Raw genomic sequence first — 24,134 nt, 5'->3', positions numbered from 1 at the left:
TCCTCTTGTTTGGGATTCTGTGCTTCCTGGACTTGTATGTCTATGTCTTTCACCAGGTAAGGGAAGTTTTCTGTCATTATTTTTTAAAATAGGTTTTCAACTTCTTGCTCCCTCTCTTTTCCTTCTGGCACCTCCATGATGCTAATGTTGGTATGCTTGAAGTTGTCCCAGAGGCTCCTTACACTATCTTCATATTTTGGGATTCTTTTTTTCTTTTTGTTGTTCTGATTGGGTATTTTTTGCTTCCTCATATTCCAAATTGCTGATTTGATTCTCAGAGTCCTTTACTGTTGATTCCCTGTAAATTATTCTTCATTTTAGTTAGTGTATCCTTCATTTCTGACTGTTCCTTTTTTTATGTTGTTGATGGTCTCACTAAGTTCCTTGAGCATCTTTATAAATATTGTTTTGAACTCAGTACCTGGTAGTTTACTTGCTTACAATTCATTTAGTTCTTTTTATGGGGCTTTCTTCTATGCTTTCATTTGCATCATACTCCAACTGTATTTTGACTGCTTTCCTATGTTTGTTTTTATGTATTAGGTAGAGCTGCTATGTCTCCTGAAATTGGTAGGTTGGCCTTGTTTAGTAGGTGTTTTGTAGGGCTCAGTCTCCCCAGTCACCTGTGCTGGGCACTCTAGATGTGCCCCTTTATGGTCTGTGTGCCTCTATTGCCTTTTTCTAAAGACAACTTTTTTTTTTTTTTTAGATAAAACTCACATACCTGATTATAGATAACAATCCTATGTTATAAATTTCAAAATTGCTAAGAAACTAGATGAAATGATAATTATGCAATATCCTAGAGGCATTAGCTAACACTACAGTGATAATCATGTTGCAATATTTAAATTATCACGTCAACACCTTAAACTTACACAATGTTATGTCAATTATATCTCAGTAATACATTTTTAAAAATTCATGTGCCAACATTTCAACAATTTAAAGTGTATAACTCAGTGGTTTTTTAAATAGTCATAAATATATATGACCACCCTGGCTGGTTTGGCTCAGTGGATAGAGTGTGGGCCTGTGGACTAAAGGGTCCTGGGTTCGATTCTGGTCAAGGGCACATGCCTGGGGTTGCGGGCTTGATCTCCAGTGTGGGGCGTGCAGTAGACAGCCAATCAATGATTCTCTCTCATCGTTGATGTTTCAATCTCTCCCTTTCCCTTCCTCTCTGAAATCAATAAAATATATTTTTTTAAATAAAATAAATAAATATATACAACCATCAGCAGATTAGATTATCTTTATTATCTAAAAACAAAACCTCCACATCCTTTAGTTATCACCTTCTTAGACCCTCCATTACCTTTTTTAATTTTTACTTTGTTTATTTACAGAGACTGTCGTAAATTTTTTAAAAATTAAATTAAGTTAAAATAAGATTACTTGTGGATGACATTAAAATACTGTTTCCTATGAAGAGTGTCTCTTAGGGCTTTTTAGTTAATGCTTCATGTGTATTGGTAGGATAAGGGATAGCAAGCAAAGTGTTAGTAAATGATATTACAAAGAAGACTACAATACCCAGGCCAGTTCTATTTTAAGAACCAGAAAACACGAGGACTCACTGTCATTAGTGAAGTCCTGGTGCCACTGAGCAGCTTGTTGCAGTGGGATAGATCTGTGGGAAGGCTGGGGAGGACGGGGGGGCTGATGTTTGGGCCAAGAAGATGGGCGAGAACTTTTCCCTTTACTCAGAAGCACGAGGTTCCAAACCCAAGGAAATCCATATTATCAGGAAGCTGATTTTACTTTTCCTTAACCTTTTAAACATGAGCTTTATTTCATTCAGCAGAGCAATGATGTGAGGAAGGGAGGGAAGGAGGTGGGGGACAGAGTTACACCTGACGCCCCTCTACTTTCCACAAACATTACGTGGAGCTGGTGAAGCATGGTGACAATCTGCGTGTGGTGTCAACTGAGGAAAAGGAACTCAACCTTGGCCTCCCTTTTGTTCCAGGTCGCCAGATCCCACCCTTGGACCCCCAAGAAAATGGGAACACTGGAGCAATCAAACTTGGGAAGCAAACCATACCAGCCAGTCGGCGGTGCTGCTGACCGGGGCCCACCGCCCCCTGTACTTGAAGAAGCCAGAGCCACCTCCCTGTGCACTGCTGATGGACCCCATTCTCGGTGGCCTGGCACCTCACTTAGAGATAAGTGAGCACGTTGGCTTGGCATCCTGGAAGGGCTGCAGGGAATGGGACAGGACATGTCCCTGGAAAAGTATTTGTAAAAACTCTGGAAAAATACACCACCTTTCATGCATGAAATGCACATGGGAGAAAAATGGATTTTAGATAATAAGTATAGTTGAGTTTTTATTAAAAACCTTAAAATATTCTCAATTTGTACAAACATCATACTGGCTTATTATGTGTGTGAGATTCTAAAAGTGATGTTCCACTCTGATTTCCTGTGTTCCCTAGCCAAATTCCAGTACCGTCTTCAGTGCCATTGCCTTTGTGAACTAGCCAGCCTTCACCGAAAGGCTAACTTAATTTTATTTAATTTACCTTTTAGTGGAGTATAATTGGATGATCACTGAAGCTGTAGATTTGAGCTGTTATAAAAGTGGGAAAGATGTATTAGAAACTGTTGTCTGCATCTCTGACTTTTACTTGATGAACTTTTTTCTAAGTTTTAGTCATCTATAAACAAACAAATCAACTCTGACTAAAATATTGCATGTAATTTTGGCATTAGGAGGCCTTGTTTGGAGGAGTCACTTAAGGACTTACTGTATAAGCAGTGACAGGTGTAGGATGTAAATATTACTCCAGAGGTCACTTGGCATGCATCACCTCCATGGCAATAAATTCCTACTCTCTTACAGAGGTTTAACACTACAGAGTGTTAGCTTACTAATAGAATATGTCATGGCATCATATCTAGGGGGGGAAATTAACTGAAGGATAATATAGGGCAAACTTTTAATAATAGCAATTATTAAAAGGTTACAAGAAAGCCAGCCTAGGGAAGTACTAGCACCTTAAGATTCTAGACCCCAGTTGCAAAATTGGAGAAAACATTTTAGAAGATGCCAAGCTTGGGGAAGTAGGTGAGGGGTCCAATTCCAGAATGCCAATTAACTGAGTGTAGGCTTTGATTAAAAAAAAACAAGCACCTTCCTTTTCAGGTTCCCTTTCTGCTCAATTAATTAAAAGATTTCTGAATCCAAAGGTAGTAAAGGGCGAAAAGTCATGAGGAAGAAAAGCTGTTTTTATTCCAAATTCCAATTGTGTTACCATTCTAATTTTCATAAAAACCTAGGCTCCAGAGCAGTTGGTTTCCTATTAGGACTTATACTGGGTGGGTGGTGATTGTTAAAGGATATTCAGATAGGGGCCTTCTGTGGAAGCTAAGAAACTGTACAACAATAGTCTCAGAAATAGTTAATTGTGCAGTGTGGTCCGTGAACATACAAAGGCCAGCAAACATTTATTGAAAACCTACAATGTAAAAGCCAGGAGAGAGGTCATGAGCTGATTAAAGACTTCGAACTCTGAGTAACTCAGTGTGAGCTGCCACTTCACAGTCCTGTCACTTCTGTGTCCCCCGTGTTCTGGTGCATAGAGACACCAGTACCGCCACAGACAAAAAGGAAGAGTCCTTGAGAGACCAGGGCCAAGTTTACACTTCATGTGGATGGTAATCAAGACAATAGGTGGAAATCACAGATTAAGATTTTTTTTTTAATGCAAGGATATGTCTATTTGATGTTCTTCACCCAGCTTGGAAGAATAGTTTGACAATCTTAGAATGTGAAGGCTGTAAACACTTATTTTTGGTTCAAAAGTGCCTTGTAGCTCTCCCAGACAGGTACCTCAAAAAACGTTAGCAAGTGGCACTTGGGTGACTTCTCAGGGCCTTTGCAGGGGTTTTTCGGGTTTTTCTCTACATTGTCAACATTATTGGTTAACATGATTCTGCTTGCAGGCCAAGCAATTACTATGCTTTTTCCAAAGTTAAAAAAATGTGGAATGAAAATTGAAATGCCCTCTTTCCAGGTTGCATGCAGGCTTATTTTGGAACCTTCCCTCATTCAACTGTCCTCGACAACCTGGGTTTATCTCCAGACAGCCTCTCAGGTTGCCTGGCTAAGGGGGTACGCATCCCAGCTGAGATACACAGCTTTGGTCTGGGTCTTCAGTGGTTGCATTTTGCATAAAATGGTTGGTCTTATTTTCAGGTAGTGAGCTGCCCACAAGCGAGGCCACAGTTTTATTTCAGAAGCACATGAGGGTGTGAAACCACTCTTTTACCTTTCTGTACTGCCTTAAATATTCCAGCCAGGCAGATGACTAGATATAATCACTGCTTGGAGTAATTGGTGAAGAAGGTAGCGGCATTGGGGAACAGAAGCCTTTGCATAAATGTGGAGTCATCTTGGAAGGTAGATACTTGAGCCTTGTCCAGGCTTTCTTATCTTCTTTCTGCCTTGAGATTACTTCCTGGCTATTCTTATAATGAAACTATAACCAAGAAATATTATGTAAAGTCCTGGAAATTGCTATTGCTCCAAAATGACAAGTAGTTTCATGTGATGTAACAATATTCTTCCCATAATTTTCCAAAATTTGCTTCTTTTCCTGTTTTTCCCCCTTTCATGTGTGGTCTGATGTGTATTTGTGTAAATATGATTTCATATTTGTCACGCCAACATGTAACCCATTCCCCTGGCTGAGTTTGGCTCACGACTGTGTTACATCATGTAGGCATGGGTTCTCCCTGGGATTGTCTCCCAATGGAAAGCCCTCAGATGGCAGTGGAGTCGTGCAAGCATTTTATGTAGGTATAACTGACTTGCCATTTCTTGATTGAAAATGGTACACTGGGGTGCTGAACATGACGTTGTCTTGTAGATATAGAAGGCTGGAGAGTTAGAACTAACCCTTGGCCAACAAAATGGCTGTGCTCCAATGAGAACTGAATTCCTTTTCTGGGGAAGGTTTAGATAACTGAAATGTTTTCTCTAAGATTGTGGCATGTGATGGCTGTATTGAGCTCCTTCCCGGGGACTCCACTTCCATTGCTCTGCAATGCTCATGGGGAGTTGAGTAATGAGCTAGCTTATAAACGAAAGGGCTCTGAGCTATATTCAGACCTGTTAGGTGTCTAGTTTATTCTTTTTACCATAATTGTTGAAACCAGACCCAATGATCCTATGCCAGTGCTATGTTGTGTAAACACTCCTTTTTCTCATGTTTCTATAAAGAGCTTCTGTCTGGGCTGGACCCAGTTCTCATATAGAAGATGCCGCTGTAGAGAGTTAGGACCTTTCCACCTTATATTCATTCCATAGTAAAGCATTGCCCTCAACATTGCCCAATTGTATCTGTTATTCTGGGTTTAACAACACTGATTCATACTAATAAATATTTTACGTTTTATCATCTTTGTCTTTTTCTTATTAACATGTTCAGTAGAATAATTTTTTAAAATTACAGTCACCTCAGCATAGAGAATGGTGATTCACCAGGGAAACTTGTGTATCTGTACACATGAAGACACAGTTAAAGATGTTCTCTGACACTGTGCAATAGCAAAACGTCTTCCCTAAGGAAATCGCTAATGAAACGTGGCACAGCCACAGGATTAAAAAAGATAGGGTAATTTAAATGGATGCAAAAGCTCATGCATCAACATGTGTCTCAAAACAGAATGTGAGCCCTGGCTGGGTAGCTCAGTTGGTTAGCATCATCACGATACTCCAAGGTTGTGGGTTCGATCCCTGGTCAGGGCACATACAAGAATCAACCAATGAGTGCATAAGCGGAACAACAAACTGCTCTCTCTCTTTCTCTCTCCCTTCCTTCTCTAAAATCAGTTTTAAAACAACAACAGACAAAGCAAAACAGAATGTGGAGTGCAGGGCCACTATGCTGCATATCCCTAAGGGAGCCACTCATAGTGGTCTGTGATTGGAGCCCTTGGGAGCTGTGCAGTGCACAGCCCGAGCAGCAGAGCTGTGGTGTGGCTGAGTGCATAAAGCAAGTTGAAGAAGTACAAAAGCATATAAACTTACACAAAACATGTGTGATGTATGATGTTCATAAATGTGTATAAAAATAAAGGAAGAATTAGGACAAACATCAGCTTCATGCTAGTGCTTACCTCTGGGGAGGAAGGGAAGTGAACAGGGTCCGCGCAGAGAACACAGGGCATTTAACTATCGGTAACTTTATTTATTGCATGATATAAAAATCTGAAGCCAGTAGGACAAAATGATAGCATTTGGGAATTTCAAAGCGTGGGTTTCATTAGTCTGTATATTTTGCTGTATTCAATTTTTTCAAAGAGTAAATAGAGACAAATAATGAAGGGTTAGGCTAGAAAGATTTCGTAAGTGTAATGGCCAACTTAATGTATTCAGTACATTTTTATAAGGTTTACTTATTCTCATTCCTTCATCTCAGGTACCTACACCTGCCCGCCAACACACATCATTTCTCCTAAGCACGTGTGGGTCTTAGGCTTTCTTTCTATGCAGAGCTTCATTTGGCGCATGGATGAAAGTGCGGAAAAGGATGTGGAGAGAGAGGAGAGCAGGGTCTTTCGTCCTTAGCATTTGAGTCATTTCCCAAGGCATATGCTGGGGAGCTGCTTTCCATATATAAGCAAACAAGAAAACCTCCTCAAACCCCTCACCACTTAGAGACCCAGTGTTGTGATTTTACAAGAAAACAAGCCATTATCTTGCATTTACTAAGAGTGGTTACACTTGGAGAACACTTCCTATTCAGATAAGGATGGTCCTGAGAGCAAGGCCTGCTGATTAAGGGAGGTGAGATACCTCATCCTAAACCCATGAGCATCCATCTCCAATCATGTCTTCTCTAAAGTTTTGAGATGCTGCAGCAACATGTAGTTCAATGGGCTTATGGTATAGATACGAAGCTATCTTCCCCCTCTTTTCCAGTGCCTATTAAAACCAAACAGATAATACCAAGCATTAGCAGTTATACTGAAAAGGGCTACTCTCAAACATGCTGGTCAGAGTATAAATTGGTATGAGCTTTTTAGAAAGTGACCTCATGATATAGTAGCTGGCTTGCATAAGTGTAATTAATTAGTGATATGCACAGACTAAGGTGTTGGTCCTGTATCATTTATAGTGATGAAAACTTGGAATACAAATGTCCTATGCTCTGAAATTAATTAACTAAATTATAACATATTCCTAAAATAGAATACTGTGATCATTAAAAATTACAGTATTAGTATAAGTGTTACTGGCCACAAAATTCAAGGGTACAAAAATATACCTCTTTCTATTTTCTGTAACAATTTAATTTCTACTTGATCCCCTATTCTGTCAATACAGAAATCTGAATGTAGTCACTTAGTGTTACCTCAATTGGGGCACATCTGAGAGTGAAGGGGATGCTGTTAACATCAAGCTGGGACAACAAGAGTAAATCGGATAGTCCCAGGCAAACTGGGACACACGGTCTTTTTGGTTTAGCCTCCTACCCATGTAGCAAGATGGGCAGGAGCACTGGGGAGGTGGGGCAGAAAACTTTGGAGTTATTGGCTAAGTACCTTATCACAGCTCTCTTCATAAAATCATCCATCCATCCATTCATCTACCCATCCGTCCACCCACCCAGTATTTGTGGAGGGCCACATGAGTCCATGCTAGACTAGCCCTCCATGCTCCATCAGATATGTGTAATTTCCAAGCTTACAAGGAAATAAAGATAAGGGGAAAGACGAGGAGAACAAGAATAACAGGAAGGAGCAGGAGATGTTCCTTCAAGGGCAGAAAGAGCAGCTTGACTGGGGAGGTACAGTGACCACTGGGGTAGGACTGGGGCCTTGGGAAACAGCTCACCTCTGACTCATCATCAGATCCTGAACAAGTTTCTCCATTTCTCTGAGCCTCAACTTCCTCCTGTAAAACAGGATAGTGCTGACATCACCAACATGAGTCAAGATTAAGTGACATCATGTGTAAGGCACTAGCACGGAGAACCTCGTGGCTGTGATTATGCCATAGCTTCAACCTTTGCCCTGGACTTGGGTGGAATTCTTTTTGCTTGTCCTTCTGTTGCCACTTTCTTATTTTTGTTTCTTTCCTTGGGAAGCAATGTAGTATAGAGGTTAAGATAAAGAAATATAGCATCAGACACAAACCTGAGTTTGACTCTAAGCTCTGTAATTTGCTGGCAGTGGGATGTTTGACAGATTAATCTCGCTAAGTCTGTTTCCTCCAATGTAAATGCAGAAAATAATTCATATGTACACTTATCCACAATTCTGGAATCCAAAAAGCAGAGACTTTTTTTTTTCTAAGTTTCATTCAAAGTCATTTGGCAGTAAAACCAGATCTGAATTGATGTGATGTTCTTTATTAGCCATTAATCATCCCACCAGGGGTGACTGTGCTGCATGTTCTGTAATAGATGCACTGTATTGCTTTAATAAAATCCAAACAAAATTCTTAATTCTGAAAACATCTGCCCCTAAGTTGTCACGTAGGTATTGTGGGCCCGGAATATCTCTCCGCCTTGCAGGTGTGTCATGAGGATTGAATGAGAAGGGGCGGGGGAAGAGGCCTTCCCATTGGGGAGCTCCAGGCAACCACAGGGGGCACTGTTTACATGACTGGTCAACATTAGCCGTCCCTCTGAGTGGGCTGCAGGGGTTTCACTCTGCAGAGAACACTTCTTATCCTCCTGGATGGAGCAAATGCTGAAAAACAATAATAGCTAACATGAATATAGCGACTTGCTATGTGCCAGGTACTGTCCTAGGTGTTTTACATCATATTACCTCTTTTTGTTTTCACACCCCCTGTATGAGGTAGATATTATTATCTCCTTTCTACAGATGAGAAAACACAGGCATAGGAGGTTAAGTAAATTGCCCAAGGCCATGGACTAGTAAGAAAGATCAAATTAAAATGTTAGCTACCCCCTGCCCCGGTAGCTCAGTTGGTTAGCATGTCCTCTCCATACACCAAGGTTGTGTGTTCCACCCCCAGTCAGGGCACATACAGGAATCAACCAATGCATGCATGAATGGGTGGAACAAATCGATGTTTTTTCTCTCTTTCTCTGTCTCTAAAATCAATAAATTAGAAAAAATGTTAGCTACAATTATTTTCTCCTTTTTAATTAAAAAATTTTAACGTATTGAGGTATAATTGACATTTAAATTTCAGGTGTACAAGATAATGATTAGATATTTATACATATTGCAAAATGATCATCACAATAAGTTTAATTAACATCCGTTACCTCACATAGTTACGCTTTGTTTTCCTGTGGTGAGAACTTGTAAAATTTACTTAGCAACTTTCAAATATATAATACAGCATTATTAACTATAGTCATCATGCTGTACATTAGATTCCCAGGACTTAACTAGCTCTATACATATTTTATAACTGGAAGTATGTCCCTTTTGATCCCCTTCACTCATTCTATCCCCCCCATCTCACGCCAACCACCTCTGGCAACAACCTCTTTTCTGGCTTTTTTCAATCAATATAATTTGGAGCTCTTTCCATACGTATCAGCATCTACAGATGTACTTTTTTTTTTAATGGCTGCATAATCATCATGATGATAATTAGCATTTATTGAACATTTGCAATATGCCAGCACTGTTCTCAGTGCTTCCATTTTCTCCTTTCTTTCCTCTCATTATAAGTACTGTAAATATAAAGGAATGAAGAAAGGGAAATTCTTGTTCACTGAATACTTCCTGTGAGCTACATACTTTCCAATTGCATCTCATTTTATCCACAAAACAACCTGAGAAGGATGCACAATTATTGTCATTTGTGTAGAAGGAGCATGGAGAACTTAACCGACTTTCTCAATTTTATGGTTAGTAAGAAGGGCAACTTCACTTATGCCAATGCCCATGCTATCACTCTTGCATCTCAGAAGGAAGTGTTGTCTGGGGAGCTAAGGGTTAACCAGCTCAGGCTGAAAGAGCTGAATCACTCCATTAACTAGATTTGCTGGTTTCACCGAACTATTATCTGATCCCAAACTGCTAGAGTGACTCTCCTGGACCCTACTGCTCAGGCAGCTTGATTTATCTTTCCCATAACCCTGCCCTCAATGCTGACACGATCGTTCAGGCCTGACTGAAGTTCTTAACTGGCTTTTTGAAATGACTTCTGCATCAGAGTCTGGCAATGTTGACTTTGTAGGGCTTAAGGCCCTGAAATTGCTTCTGAGTACCCAGTGCCAAAAGCAGTGTTCCCAGTTGGGCCTGCATGACCCGAGAGTGGCCAGCTTCCTCTGCTCGCCTTCACCTCGAATTCTCCCTAGATGTGTACCTATTCTCTCCTTTCCTGGTCCTTTGGAAAAGGATCCCAACTCACTTCTAAAGCACGCGCAAGCTTTCTTTTACTCCTTCCATCTTAAAATTCCCCTTGCACTGTTTTCCGCTTCTCATCAACTTACATATATGCACAAATTTTGATCAGCTGCCATCCATCTCCTTTTCCCCATAAAGCTGCCCTCTTTTTCCTTCACACTAATGACATTTTGAAAAGATAATCTTGATCTTCTACTTCTTTGATCTTCTATTCCCTTCTCCCTGGAATTTGGCCACTATCCTTCATTGTGCCCTTTCAAAAATTATCGGTGACTTACCTGATTGCCCCACTGCTCACCTCTCTCCCCGCTACTTCCCTGTGGACATTTGAGGCTGTTGACCTTTCCTCCTGACACCCCTTTCCTGGTTTTGGGCCATGGTTCCCCTCACCTTCTTCACTGTGCCTTTAGACTTCTTATCTGCTTAAACGTAGTTATTCCCTGCAGGTTCATACTCCTGATCCTGCTCAATGTATGCCCCCTTCCTTATGATCTCATCTAATTTTATTATTTCATTGATTGCCTCTGGCTTCCAAAATTCGGTCTGGCCTGACTTCTTTTCAGATATCAGACCTAGCTCCCAGCCGCCTGCTGGATGTGTTCAGTGGGCGTCCTGCTTCAGGTAGCAGGGCCCCTCCAGCCACACAGACCCTGCGCCACCTTGTCACTGCGCACCTGGTGCATTGCGTCCTCTCAGTGGCTCGGGCCTCACATTTGAGAGTCAGTTTCAGCTCCTCTCAAGCATCTATCAGATGATGTAGTTCTATTTCCTAATCCCAATGATGAACTTCCTAATCCTCTTTCCACTGTCCTAGTTTACTATGTTTTCTCTTAACTAGTGTGATTGTTTCTTAACAGTTCTCTTTGAATTGTGTGTTTGGCCCTCAAATCTATCATTGGATACGCTATCAATGAATCTGCTAACATACAGATCACAGCATACCGTTTTCTTAATACTTTCTGTGACAACTTATTGCAAATTAAATACAATCCCACTGCTGTAGCCTGTGGTAAAATATCCCTCTCCTCTGAGCCCAGCCTCTGTCCCTGCCTGCCAGCGGCTGTGGCTGTGGCTCCTGACACCTTCACCTGTGGTTGCTCTCTCCCGACTAGGAAGGGCTTCTCCATCTGCTCTTCTCTGCCTGGCAGTGCACCCAGCTTCTGGGGCCTGGGAAACACTCCTGGGAATTTCCCCTGGTCCTCCGGGGGGAATAACAGCCCTTCTTCTAATCACTGTAGAGTTTGGGATAGCAGGTTAGTCTATAAGTTAAACTCAAATAATGTTTTTTTAAAGATAGTACTTTTTTTTTTTTGTACTAAACACAGTGAATCTAGAATAAATTGTCATTTCTATTCTCTACTCTCAGTATTGTATCAGAGGACCAGGAAGTTAACTAGGTATTACTGTGGAGGGTCCAGAAAAAAGAGAAACTCACTGCCCATCTGGTGTGGCTCAAGAGATTAAACGTCGTCCCATACACCAAGAGGTCTCCAGTTTGAGTCACAGTCAGGGTACCTGCCTAGGTTGTGGGCTTGATCTCCGGTGGGGTGGGGGGAGGGGGCGGAGCAGGGAATGCAGGAGGCCACCAGTCGATGTTTCTCTCTCATAGATATTTTTATCTCTTTCCCTCTCCCTCTTCTCTCTAAAATTAATAAAAACATATTTTTCAAAAAAAGAGACACTCACATGGCACTTCAGTGTTACAGTGAAAGTTTTTCTTGAGTGTCTGTGTGTTGCACATCAAGTTAAAGACTGAGATGCCAACGCAATGCCCCTTGCTCTCAAGAAACTTATAGTTGGATTGGGGAGGAAAGGTTTATGCCTGGTGACATCGTTCCACTAAATGTGTGGTGCTGACAGGAGGGGACCAGGTGGTTATGTAACATTTCACTCTTTTTTTGGTTTAAACATTTGTTTTTCAATATTCTGATTTTGTACTTAGTATGGATAGTTTGGAAAAGTTTTATGGCAATAGTTTTTTTTTTTAACCTTTCTCATTTATTTAGGGGTCAAGGTGGGAATGGTGATCTGTCAGATGCTAAAAAAGATAATTTTATCAAAAATATATTTTAAAGTGTTTTAATTTAAACCTTCAACTGTTTCCCACTGTACCTGCTGTAATTCATTCATGCCTTTACCATCCATTCATTAAGTGCCCTCTGAAGCCACACGCACTTATGGTGAGAATGATCTTGGGCCCTTCCCAGGAAGTTCAGTGTCATCATTCTGAACATCAAAGCTACAATTAATGCACCGAGAGGCATTCAATGAGACCTGAAGCTCTGCTCTACTCTGCTAGTGGTGCTATTTGTTCCAGAGGCAGGTACGATCTGTAGTTTGTTAACTCGCTTGTCTGGCTTCCTTTAGAAGGTGAGCTGTGGGAGATTCCAGGAACCATGTGCAGAGAGCACTGTCCCTGCCCTAGGAGGGGTCATGTGCACTTTCAGCTTTGTAGCAGCATATTAGCATTAAAACATCAACGAACTTACAACTAATCTGGAACTTACCAAAGCAGCTCCAAACTGAATTTTCCAGTAAATATTTACACAGGAGAGCTTTAAATATTATACTAGAAGTCTTTCAAATCACAATAATGTTGGGGGTTAAATATTAGAACAAAGGAACTGAGTAAAGTCAATAACCCATCCTCCCTTGAGCAAAACACAGGTACCACTGTGTCCAGAACTAATACACGGAATAATGAACTCAGAGAGCCAGGTAAAAAGGCACAAGTTTGTACCTTAGATACAATACTGATTAATCATGACAGATCCTCTGCATGAGGAGCCAATTGGAGGTAGAAAAGAAAAGCATTCATTTATCATTTTAAAAAATTATGTTCTTTCAATATTAATGTCTACTGTCTTATTTTTTAAGATATATTTTTATTGATTTCAGATAGGAAGGAAGAGAGAGATAGAAACATTAATGATGAGAGGGAATCATTGATTGGCTGCCTCCTGCATGCCCCCTACTGGGGATCGAGCCCGCAACCTGAGCACATGCCCAACCTGGGACCCTTTGGTCCGAAGGCTGATGTGCTATCCACTGAGCCAAACCAACTAGGGCAAAGTCTACTCTCTTTTAGTTTTAGTCCCCTTCCCCTTTTCTGCCCAACCCTCTCCCCTCTGGTAACCATTAGTTTGTTCTTTGTATCTATGAGTTGATTTCTGTTTTGTTTTGTTTTATTTGTTTTGTTTTTTTAGGTTCCACATATAAGTGAAATCATAGGGTATTTGTCTTTATGTGTCTGACTTATTTCACTTAACATAATACCCTCTAGGTCTCAAGTGGCAATATTGCAGTCTCTTTTATGTCTGAGTAATACTCCATCATATAGATACAGCTTCTTTTTTTAAATCCTCACCAAAGACATTCTGAGAGAGAAAGAGAGAGAGGGAGAGAGAGGGAGAAACATTGATCAACTGCCTTCTGCCTGTGTCCCAACTGGGGATCAAACCTATAACCCAGGTATGTGCCCTGAACATGAATCAAACCAACAACCCTTTGATGCACAGGACGACATTCAACCAACTGAGCCACTCTGGCCAGGCTAGATACATCTTCTTAATCCATTCATCTAACAATAAACACCTAGGTGTTTTCCATATCTTGGCTATTGTAGATAATGCTGTAATACATTTTCTAATTATTGTTTTTATTTTTTTTAAATATATTTTATTGGTATTTTACAGAGAGGAAAGGAGAGGGATAGAAAGCTAGAAACATCGATCAGCTGCCTCCTGCACACCCCCGACTGGGGATGTGCCCGCAACCAAGGTACATGCCCTTGACCGGAATCGAACCCGGGACCCTTCAGTCCGCAGGCCGACGCTCTATCCACTGAGCCAAACCGGTTTTGGCTATTGTTTTTATTTTTAAAAAATAAATACCCAAAAGTGGAAATGCTAGCTTATATGGTAGTTCTATTTTTAATTTTTTTAGGAATTTCCATACTATTTTTTATAGCATTCTATGAAAATGACTATTCTTGAAAACTGGGAAAATAGAATAGTAAGCAATTTACCAATCTGCCTTGACATTCAAAGCACCTAGAATGTGTTAGGAGTCTTTCCAGTGTTTGTTATTATAACACTGAGAAACTAGGTAAAAAATAATCCTCTAATAGATATTTAAATGGATCTATGGCTTCATTTATTTCATGTGAGCCCACAATAACATCTTTTGGATTGGAGGGATGATCTAAAGGAAAGTGGGATATTGTGTGTGAACCAAGTAAAACCCAAGAGAAAGTGAATCCAGGCCTGTGCAATGACTTACACAACCAATTGTTTTTTATCACTTTAGCAAATAAAGTTATACTTCACAATATTAATAATGGTACCTGAACATTAGTGCTCTGAATAATTTTTATTTTCTTTCCACTTATCTGTGTTTTCTAGTTTTTCTATTATGAATATGTAAGTAAAAAAATTATGCCAGTATGATGAATAATAATAATAATAAAGACCATCATGTAGTCATTGTATGTGGTAGAAATGAATTTCCACACAGTGTTTATTTCAGCTTCTAGCATGCTTCCCTGCACTGCAGAGGCTGGGAAACTAAATGCCACATTTCCTTGACTCCTTTGCAGCTGAGGTTCTGTATGCAAATTAAATTCTACCAATAGCTGAACCTGCACGAGAAGACCATTATCTTGCATCTTTGTCCCTTTCTGCAGGGGCCCTGTGATGGGGACTGGTGAGGGACGCTGAGGCAGAACTCCAGCATTGACCACTAGCTCTGAGCTGAGAGGGAGTTGTGGGGTGACTGACTCACCTCTGGATTGAAGCTATAGCAGAAAGTTCCTGAAGTCAACAGTTCTAGCAGTGACTTTATGATTCCTTACTGTCCTGATATCACGGAGGCTGCAGCCCCCTTGGGAGGCCTGTTTTGCAACTAGGAATCAGCTCTGGACACCTTGCCTGAAGGCAGTCTTTCTAGCTATTTTATACAAATAGCTGGTTATTTGTTTTCTTGACAGAACCATGACTAATATAACCATATTGCTCATGAGCAATTTGGGGGCAAGCTTGTGCTGAAAGAAAAATAACATTTTATGACAAGTTGATGAAGATTATTCAGAGGCATCAATATTTCAAGTTGCTTAGAATCCATCTGAATTGCAGAATGAAGAGCAGGAATAATTGGAACAGCTCTGCTGAACCTAAAACACAACTCACATCTCCAAGTATAAATGTAACGGGATCACAGTTCCTCACTTCCTCACTCATTGCTAAGATGTACAGATATAATGTGACTTTAAAATTTTTCTTGAGTGGATCTTCTCTTTCCCATGAGCCTTATCTCAAAGGGATTTGAAGAGGGATGGTGAGGAGCAGGGACATGAAATTAAATTTATTTGTGGTATTTCAACCCAAAGAATACTTTTTCATTTTGCTAGCAATTTAGTCTTTCCAATTTCTCCTATGTGGACTGGTTATTGCTGGACCCTCTGCCTCTGCTGGTCTTGTCCCTAGTCTGAGGACCACAGAGGACCCCTGATTACATCTAGGGGTTGGGGCACTGTGTGGTTACCTACTGTAGAGCTTGTGCCTCTAGTCCTTGCTTCTGGTTGCAAAACCCCCTACACTATGGCTTCTTTGTTCCTCTTTGAAGCCTCTGCTGGTTCTCTGGCTTTCTCAGAACCCTCACAGCCCCACTGCGGAGCGTGCAGGACTTCCGGATCCCTGGCATGTGCACACCGGGTCACACCCTCTGCCAAGTGGCCCACACTATCGTGTTGATGTGGAGTCCATGTGGATGTGAGCCATTCGTGGCCTTCCAGCTGGAGGATGAGGCAAATACTGCTCTGCTTCCAGCTGTCCTCCGAACACAGCTAACCTGCATCCGTGCTAAGGTTTCCACCTGGAGAGAGGAGGCCAGGACGCATGTATCTGTTCTCTTGGTTCCCCACCTACCAGGATGGAAGGGCTGAGGTTTTTATTTCTTCCTCTAAATTAGGGAATGCCTTATGTGTCACAATCTGCTCCCATCCAAATAGCTCCAACAGGGCGTCTGACAGTCAGGCAGGGTTTGGCAGGGGAGGGTAACGTGGTTAGGAGGAGATGATTACAGAGGGTGAGTCATAAAGGGAAAACTGGAGCTGGAGAATCCTAGAGGGAGATTGTAGGAAAGTTGGTTTCAAGTTACCCATCCTGGACAGGGCATTTGGCAAACAGTACAACACAGTGTAGTATTGAGAGTGAGGCCTCGGAACCTGCCCCACATACTAGCTTTGTGACCTTGAGTGAGTTATGCAACTTCTCTCAGGCTCAGTTTTCTCATTTGCAAAGTGAGGGATCACAATGGTACTTACCTCAGTGGTTTGTTGTGTTATAGAAAATAAAGCTTATGAATGTGTATCAGGCCCCAGGTGCAGCCTCATGCACAGTGCAACCACCATACCTGAGGCTGTCATGAAACTCTCCAGTACAGAGATGGAAAACCATCTGTAACTACACAAATATAAGTTGTTACTCATTATAAGATATTAGATTGAATAGGTTGGAAAAGTTGGAGGGCACAGCCTTGTTTTCACTATGAGACATTTATGAAGTAAGAATGGAAAGTGATAAAGCTGGATCCCCAGAAGAACTGAACATGAGACCTTACAAACAACCAGAAACACATGAAGGTGATCCTAATGGTAAGAGGGAGGGAAGGGTATTGCCTTAAGGGACCTATGTGCTTAGGGAGTATGCACTAGTGTAAGACTAAGCTGAGAAAATTGTAATCTAAAAATAAAACCTACATAAAGGATACATGTAATCACATGATGCTTGGCCTTTTGTTGAATGTGATTATTCCAATTAGTACATCATTCTAAGACTATGTTTGTGAGCTCTAAAGATGACACAGGTCTTCTTCGGAGTATATGATCAAAATTTTGGGGTTTTTTTTTTTTTTTTTTTTTGCACTTTATCTGCTGTTTTGTTCAGAGAGTCCACTATTACAGGTTCTTCCCAGCCATGTAACTCCCCTGGCCCCAGAGTTCTTGGATCCAGCACTCACCCAGAAAGTCTTTGCTCACGATGTCAGCAGCATACAGCACATGTCTGCAGAGAACTCCAAAGTTCCACAACCCGAGGACACGTTTCTTCCTGAGCAGGGTGGAGACACCAGCTCCTCAGCAAAAACCATGCAGTCCAAGGAAGGTGACACTCCCAATTCCTCAACGAAAATCATGCAGCCCAAGCAAGGCGACACATCCAGTTCCCCAGGCAAAACGATCCTGCCTAAAAAGGGCAACATCTTTAATACCTCCGGGAAAACCATCCTTCCCAAAGAGGGTAACCCTGCTAATTCCTCAGAAAAACCCATCCCGCCTAAGCAGAGTAACATCTTCAATTTTCCAACTAAAACTAGCCCCCCTAAGCATGATGATACTCCTATATCGCCAGCGAAAAGCACCCTTCCTAAAGAGGGTAACACCCCTAGTTCCTCAGCAAAAACCATCCCATCCAAGCAGAGTGACAACCCCAATTTCTCAAAAAAATCCATCCTACCCAAGAAGGACAACACCCTCAAGTCCTCAGAAAAAAACATTTCACCCAAGCCGGGTGACACCTCCAAATCTCCAGAAGAAACCATTCAGCCAAAGCAGGGCAACACTCCCAAGCTATCAGAAAAGAACATTTCATTCAAGCTGGGTGTCACCTCCAAATCTCCAGAAGAAACCATTCAGCCAAAGCAGGGCAACACTCCCAAGCTATCAGAAAAAAACATTTCATTCAAGCTGGGAATCACCTCCAAACCTCCAGAAGAAGCCATTCAGCAAAAGCAGGGCAACATTCACAAGCTATCAGCAAAATTTATTTCATTCAAGCCGGGTGACACCTCCAAATCTCCAGAAGAAACCATCCAGTCTGAGGAGGACAACACCCCCAAGTCCTCAGAAAAAGCCATCCAGTTCAAAGAGGGTGACACCCCCAAGTCCTCAGAGAAGAAAGCCATCCAGCTCAAGGAGGGTGACACCCCCAAGTCCTCAGAGAAGAAAGCCATCCAGCTCAAGGAGGGTGACACCCCCAAGTCCTCAGAGAAGAAAGCCATCCAGCTCAAGGAGGGTGACACCCCCAAGTCCTCAGAGAAGAAAGCCATCCAGCTCAAGGAGGGTGACACCCCCAAGTCCTCAGAAGAAACCATCCAGCTCAAGGAAGACAAGTCCTCAGAGAAAGCCATCCAGCTCAAGGAGGGTGACACCCCCAAGCCCTCAAAGAAGAAAGCCATTCAGCTCAAGGAGGGTGACACCCCCAAGTCCTCAGAAGAAGCCATCCAGCCTGCAGAAGGTGACATCGTGGCAGAAGAAACAGTGAAGCTCTTGAAGGCCGACATGGTGAAAGTGATCCTAAGCAAAGAGGATTTTGAGTTGGCGCTCAAGGAGGCAGGGGAGAGGCTGGTGGCCGTGGTCTTCTCAGCCATGTGGTGTATGCCTTGCAGGACCATCAAACCCCTTTTCTGTTCCCTGTCTGTGAAGCATGAGGATGTAGTGTTCCTGCAAGTAGATGTTGATGACTGTGAGGAGCTGGTGAAAGACCGTGGGATCATTTATGTCCCAACCTTTCAGTTTTATAAAAGAGAAGAAAAGGTGAGTGAACTTTGTGGTGCCCTTAAGGAAGACCTTGGAACAATCATTGCAGAATTAAAGTAGTGCATTCTGAAAGCATTACAGAGAGTCAACTGTTCATAGCTTATGATTTTTTTATTTACAAAAAAGAGGTATAACAAAAGTGTATATCCAAATGATACTTAATTATAAATTATAAATGTTAATTCTACTCATGTCAAAAACTAGTCAAAGTACTAAAGCATATTGTGACCATATTTTTCTTAATAGAAAACTGTGATATTAGAATTTCCTTTGGTGGAGATTGGAAGTCCAGCTGTCCCCTACTTTTTGATTTTGATTTTTTTTTCCCGCTCACCCTTGAAAATTCAGCTCATTTCCTGTTAGCAGAGACATTGGAAATTTAGACAATTCTCTAGAAGTACATGATTTAAAGATGAGTAGAAACTTCTCAAGTTCACATATCTTTGGGATTTCTGATAAGATATTTTTGTAAATAAAGAATCTGAAAGATTCACATACCATATCTAACCTTTTTCTTGTGAGGGGAGTGCTATGGAGCCCCCGGGAAGTTCCATGGGCTTGCCAGCCCTGATTCATTGGTGGCAGAGTTGACACCAAGGCTATGCTTCCAGATTTCAAGTCCAGATCTCTTTTTTACTAATCAGCACTTGCAAAGTCTGAGACAGAGCTCAAGAACTCTGGTCTCTCAGGCCAAGAGCTTTATTATTCAGGTTTACGTTAGTGTGATCCTTGGCGCCATTGTGACATCAACTCCCTGGTGGCAAAGTTCCTGTTTTTTCTCCTTGGTAACTAGGTTTCTGATACCTCTTCCCAGATATCTCAGAACACAAAGGCCCAGGTCTGGGCCATAAATGATGGCTTGGTCTGTCATCTTTTTCACAGCAGATATGTTCTAAATCCTCCGGTGGATGCCTAAAACCATAGATAGTGCCACACCCTCTATATATCATGTTTTTTCTATACATACATACCTTTTCACTAAAAGGCTTCTCTTTGACATATCTGATTGTTAGCATCCCTACTCTTGTGATCTGGGGCCATTATTAAGCAAAATAAAGGTTACTTGAACACAAGCGCTGTGACACCTCAATAGTCGATCTGATAACCAAGCAACTGCTCAGTGACAACTGCACGGGGAGCATGCAAAGTGTAGGGATGCTGAACAAAGGATGATTCACGCCCCAGGAAGGACAGAGTGGGATGGGATGAGATTTCATCATGCTACTTAGAACAATTAAAACGTAACATGAATGAATTACATCAACTGTTGTTGTTTTTTCTGGGACTGTAGTATTAAAGAAATTTCTACCATATGTTTTTCTTTATATTTAGGCTACTAAGTGATGACATGGACAATGGCCTAAAAAAATCCTTTAAAATAATTGTAATAGGTTTTCAGGTGATTTTATACTATTCCTGGTATAAGTCAAAGGAAGAAGGCAAAGCACAACTTTGCAAAGGGAATTCTGATGGGTCAAGAAAATGCGGAGGAAACAGTATGGCTCTCTGATGATCTAGCTTGATCCAGGGATAAAACCTAAACTACCAGAGAATCAATTGATGTCCTTCAAATATTCACCATAAACACCATTTTTCTTGACTCTTGGGATAATAGTCAAACAGTAACCAGGTTACATTTTCTGGCAGAAAGCTTGAATATGGACATTCTATTTTTCTCATTAAGAGAAAATTATGCACTTAAATGACCAAGCAATTGTTATCACTTGTAATATTTAACATGAAGGAGAAATAAGATTTCTAATGAAAAGGAAGATTCCAGATAATCATATTGGTTGTGAATGATGATAATCTAAAGAGAGCCTTAATAAGAATTAATGGAAAACTGTTTGAATTGATAACAGAACTCAACAAAGTAACAGAATTAAGAGTAATAGCCCAAAATCAATGGTTTCATTTTGACTCAATAACAAATAATTGGGAATCATTATGGGAAAAGGTCTCATTCACAATAGTGAACATAAAATAAAAATATAATTAAAATAAATTATCTAACAGCAGTAAAAAGAACAGTAAGGAATATTAAGATTAAATGTAAAAATTCTGAGAGGTATACAACAAGCTCTGAATAAGTAAAACATGGTTCATTTCCCCATTTGAAGAAAAAAAATTGAAAGATATTGATTTTTTTTTTTTTTGCTTAATTTAGTAGATATACTGTAATTACAAACCCACATCTCAATGAGATCATTGGGAGAACTGACAAACTACTTAAAATTCACTAAAAATCATAGCCAAGAGTAAGTATGAAAAAGTCTTAATTGAGAAGTAATGAAGAGCAATTTACCCTATCAGCTAGTAAAAATGTATTATTAGTATAGTAATTGTAGTGACACCGATAATGTTATCGGTGAAGGAAAAAGACAGCAATGAAACAAAATAGTAACCAAGAATCAAAATTTGGTATGTAGGTAGTAAATATGAAAAAGAAAAACATTTCAATTTGATGGAATATGAATGGATTATTTTAAAAACCTTGCACAACAAAATTTGGACATTTGGGAGAAAAACCAATTTACACCCTGTTTCTATACCAGACACTAAAATAAGTAAAAGTTGGATTAAAGAATAAAAAATAAAATATGGAATCATTTTAAAAAATTGAAGATTTAGTTAAACATTTATCTGATTCATGAATGAAAAAGATTTTATAAATAGAAATGCAATTAAAGAAATAGATTTGAACATATAAAAAATCTAAGCTTTCTCATGCCAAAATATAAACAAAGTTAGCAGGAAACAAAAAATTGAAAAAATATTTGCAAATGAATGACTTGAGATTCAATGTATTTATTTATTTATTTTAAATACATCTTTATTGATTTCAGAGAAGAAGGGAGAGGTAGAGAGAGAGAGAGAGAAACATCAATGATGAGAGAGAATCATTGATCGGCTGCCTCCTGCACGCCCCTACTGGGGATCGAGCCCGCAACCCGGACACATGCCCCTGAACGGAATTGAACCCAGGACCCTTCAGTCCCTGGGTCGACACTCTTATTGACTGAGCCAAACTGGCTAGGGCTTAATGTATTTATTTATAGAAAGTACTCCTGTAAATCAGTAAAAAAAAAAATAGACTATCCCAATAGAAAAATAGGCAAAAGCCACAGTCAGTTCATATTTGAGTGAAATCAAATTGATAATAAACATAAGGCATTTTTACTGATAGATAGGAAAATATAAACAAAAGTCAACCAGACTTTGATAGTATAGCCAGCAAGAATGTAGGGAAATAGTGCTACTGACGAGTGGTAAGACTGCCACAAACCCTTCTGGATTATAGCATTGTAACAAAGGTGCAGAGAACTTGATGAACTTTAGCTTTTGTGTAACTCTGCTAGGGCTGCCATGACAAACTACTATAGACTGAGGGACTTTAACAACGGAAATGTCTTTTTCACAGTTCTGGAAGCTGCAAGTCTGTGCTCACGGTGTTGGCAGGGCTGGTTTCTCCTGAGACCTTTCTTACTGCCTTGCACATGGTGCCTTCTTACTGTTTTGTCTCCACGTAGTTGCCTTTCTGTGTGCACATAGCCCTGGAGTCTATGTGTCCAAACTTTCTCATATATATACATATATATATATATATATATATATATATATATATATATATATAGAGAGAGAGAGAGAGAGAGAGAGAGAGAGAGAGAGAGAGAAAGATTTCAGAGAGGAAGGGAGAGGAAGAGAGATAGAAACATGATTAGAGAGGATCATTGATTGGTGGCCTCCCGCACACCCCTGACTGGGGACCAAGCCCGCAACCCGGGCATGTTCCCTTGGCCAGAATTGAACCTGGGACCCTTCAGTCCGCAGGCCAACACTCTATCCACTGAGCCAAACCAGCCAGGGCCAAACTTTCTCTTCTTAGAAGGACCACTGAGATTGGATTAGGGCCCACCCTAACAGTCTCATTTCTTTAAAGCTTAATCATCTCTTTAAAGACCCTATCTCCAAATACAATCATATTCTGTGGGCTTCAACATATGAATTTTGGGAGGGACTCAGTTTAGCTCATAATAGCTTAAGATGAAGCTCAGAGGCTGGACATCACAAATCCTCTGGGGGAGCATCAAGAAAAAAATAATTTCTAAGAAAGGCTTAGGATCCCAAGTAGCATATCAGAAAAGCTGAGGGGTGGTACCTGGGAAATGCTGCCTCGGGCCTCTCTGGAGTCAGCCCCAAAAGTAAAAACGAAGCCTTCTCCAAAGGCCAAAAGGTCTTTTGTCTCGGCTGAACATAGACATTCAAGCATCGAACAAGAAATCAGAACATCATAGCCTCAGATGGCAGTGAAGCCAATTGTCCATTTCTCCAAATGATTCTTCTGCCTTGAAAGAAATCTCAGGAGTATGGGGATCCATCACCCAGCTCCTGTACTCCAGGGCAAACTGCATTTCATGGACTTTCCTGCTCCTCCTCCAGCAGGTTGGATGGTCAGGAATGCAATGCCAGTTGAATTCTCATTGGCTCTCCCATTCAGGAGGGGGATGAGCAAATAACACGTGGTTCAGGAATTCTATAAATCAGTGTTTCTCAAATTTGTGGTCATAGAAACCACATGGGGTACTTGTTAAACATTTCTATTTCTTGACTTCTATACTTGAAAAATCGGGTTCAGGAGTTATAGACTGGGGCCTAGAAACCTCTCCCCATAGTCCAAGGAAAATCATCCAACAAGGTAAACCCCCCCACAAGCTCCTATCTTATGTACACTGCAGCTTCTGAAGGTGCTTCCTTGCTCTCAGGACAATTACTCTCCAGGACATTGTCACCTTTATCTGATCTCCACCCACCTTTCTAGAAACCCACAAGAGTTGTATTATCCTAGAATTGGTCACCTTCTCAGCAGCATTTACTTCCTAAGTCTCAGCTACACAGTTTGGAACAATTCCACCAACAGAGAAGTAGGGCCACATGACCTGTGGGGGATTTTTGTGGTCCAGTTCCCTACAGGATGCCAGGGCTTTCGTGGGTCCATCTCCTTAGACATCTCCCACTGGTATGAATCCCCATAGCATCTCCCTTATTTTTCTGGTAAGTCAAGCATAACTGTTGAACAAAAACACACACTTCCATAACATAATCACTTCTGAGTGACTGAATTGTTAACCCCATAAGGACCTTCCTCCTCCTAACTGTCCCTATTATTTGCAAGGCTGCAGCTTTTTCA

The 24,134-nt window shown here is 40.9% G+C and overlaps 2 protein-coding genes across 2 annotated transcripts in view; both read left to right on the top strand.

Moving 5' to 3' along the window:
* The window catches only part of RAB31 (RAB31, member RAS oncogene family), a 121,065-nt gene extending 115,655 nt beyond the window's left edge, over positions 1-5,410 (top strand). Inside the window, exon 7 of the mRNA XM_080685071.1 lies at positions 1,973-5,410. Within this exon, the coding sequence (XP_080541197.1) occupies positions 1,973-2,070 (98 nt within the window). The 3' untranslated portion in view covers positions 2,071-5,410. The remainder of the gene's footprint in view (positions 1-1,972) is intronic.
* An 11,823-nt stretch (positions 5,411-17,233) lies between these two features.
* On the top strand, positions 17,234-19,006 carry TXNDC2 (thioredoxin domain containing 2; the record flags this gene model as incomplete). The annotated part of the gene is made up of 1 exon (XM_080683785.1): positions 17,234-19,006. The coding sequence occupies one exon, from the start codon at positions 17,234-17,236 to the stop codon at positions 19,004-19,006; it is 1,773 nt and encodes a 590-aa protein (XP_080539911.1).
* Between the last annotated feature and the right edge of the window lie 5,128 nt (positions 19,007-24,134).

Source organism: Plecotus auritus (assembly GCF_963455305.1).
Source record: "Plecotus auritus genome assembly, chromosome: 8".
Taxonomy (NCBI): Eukaryota; Metazoa; Chordata; class Mammalia; order Chiroptera; family Vespertilionidae; genus Plecotus; species Plecotus auritus.
The sequence above is the reverse complement of the archived record's forward strand: the minus strand, read 5'-3'. Positions and strand labels throughout refer to the sequence as shown.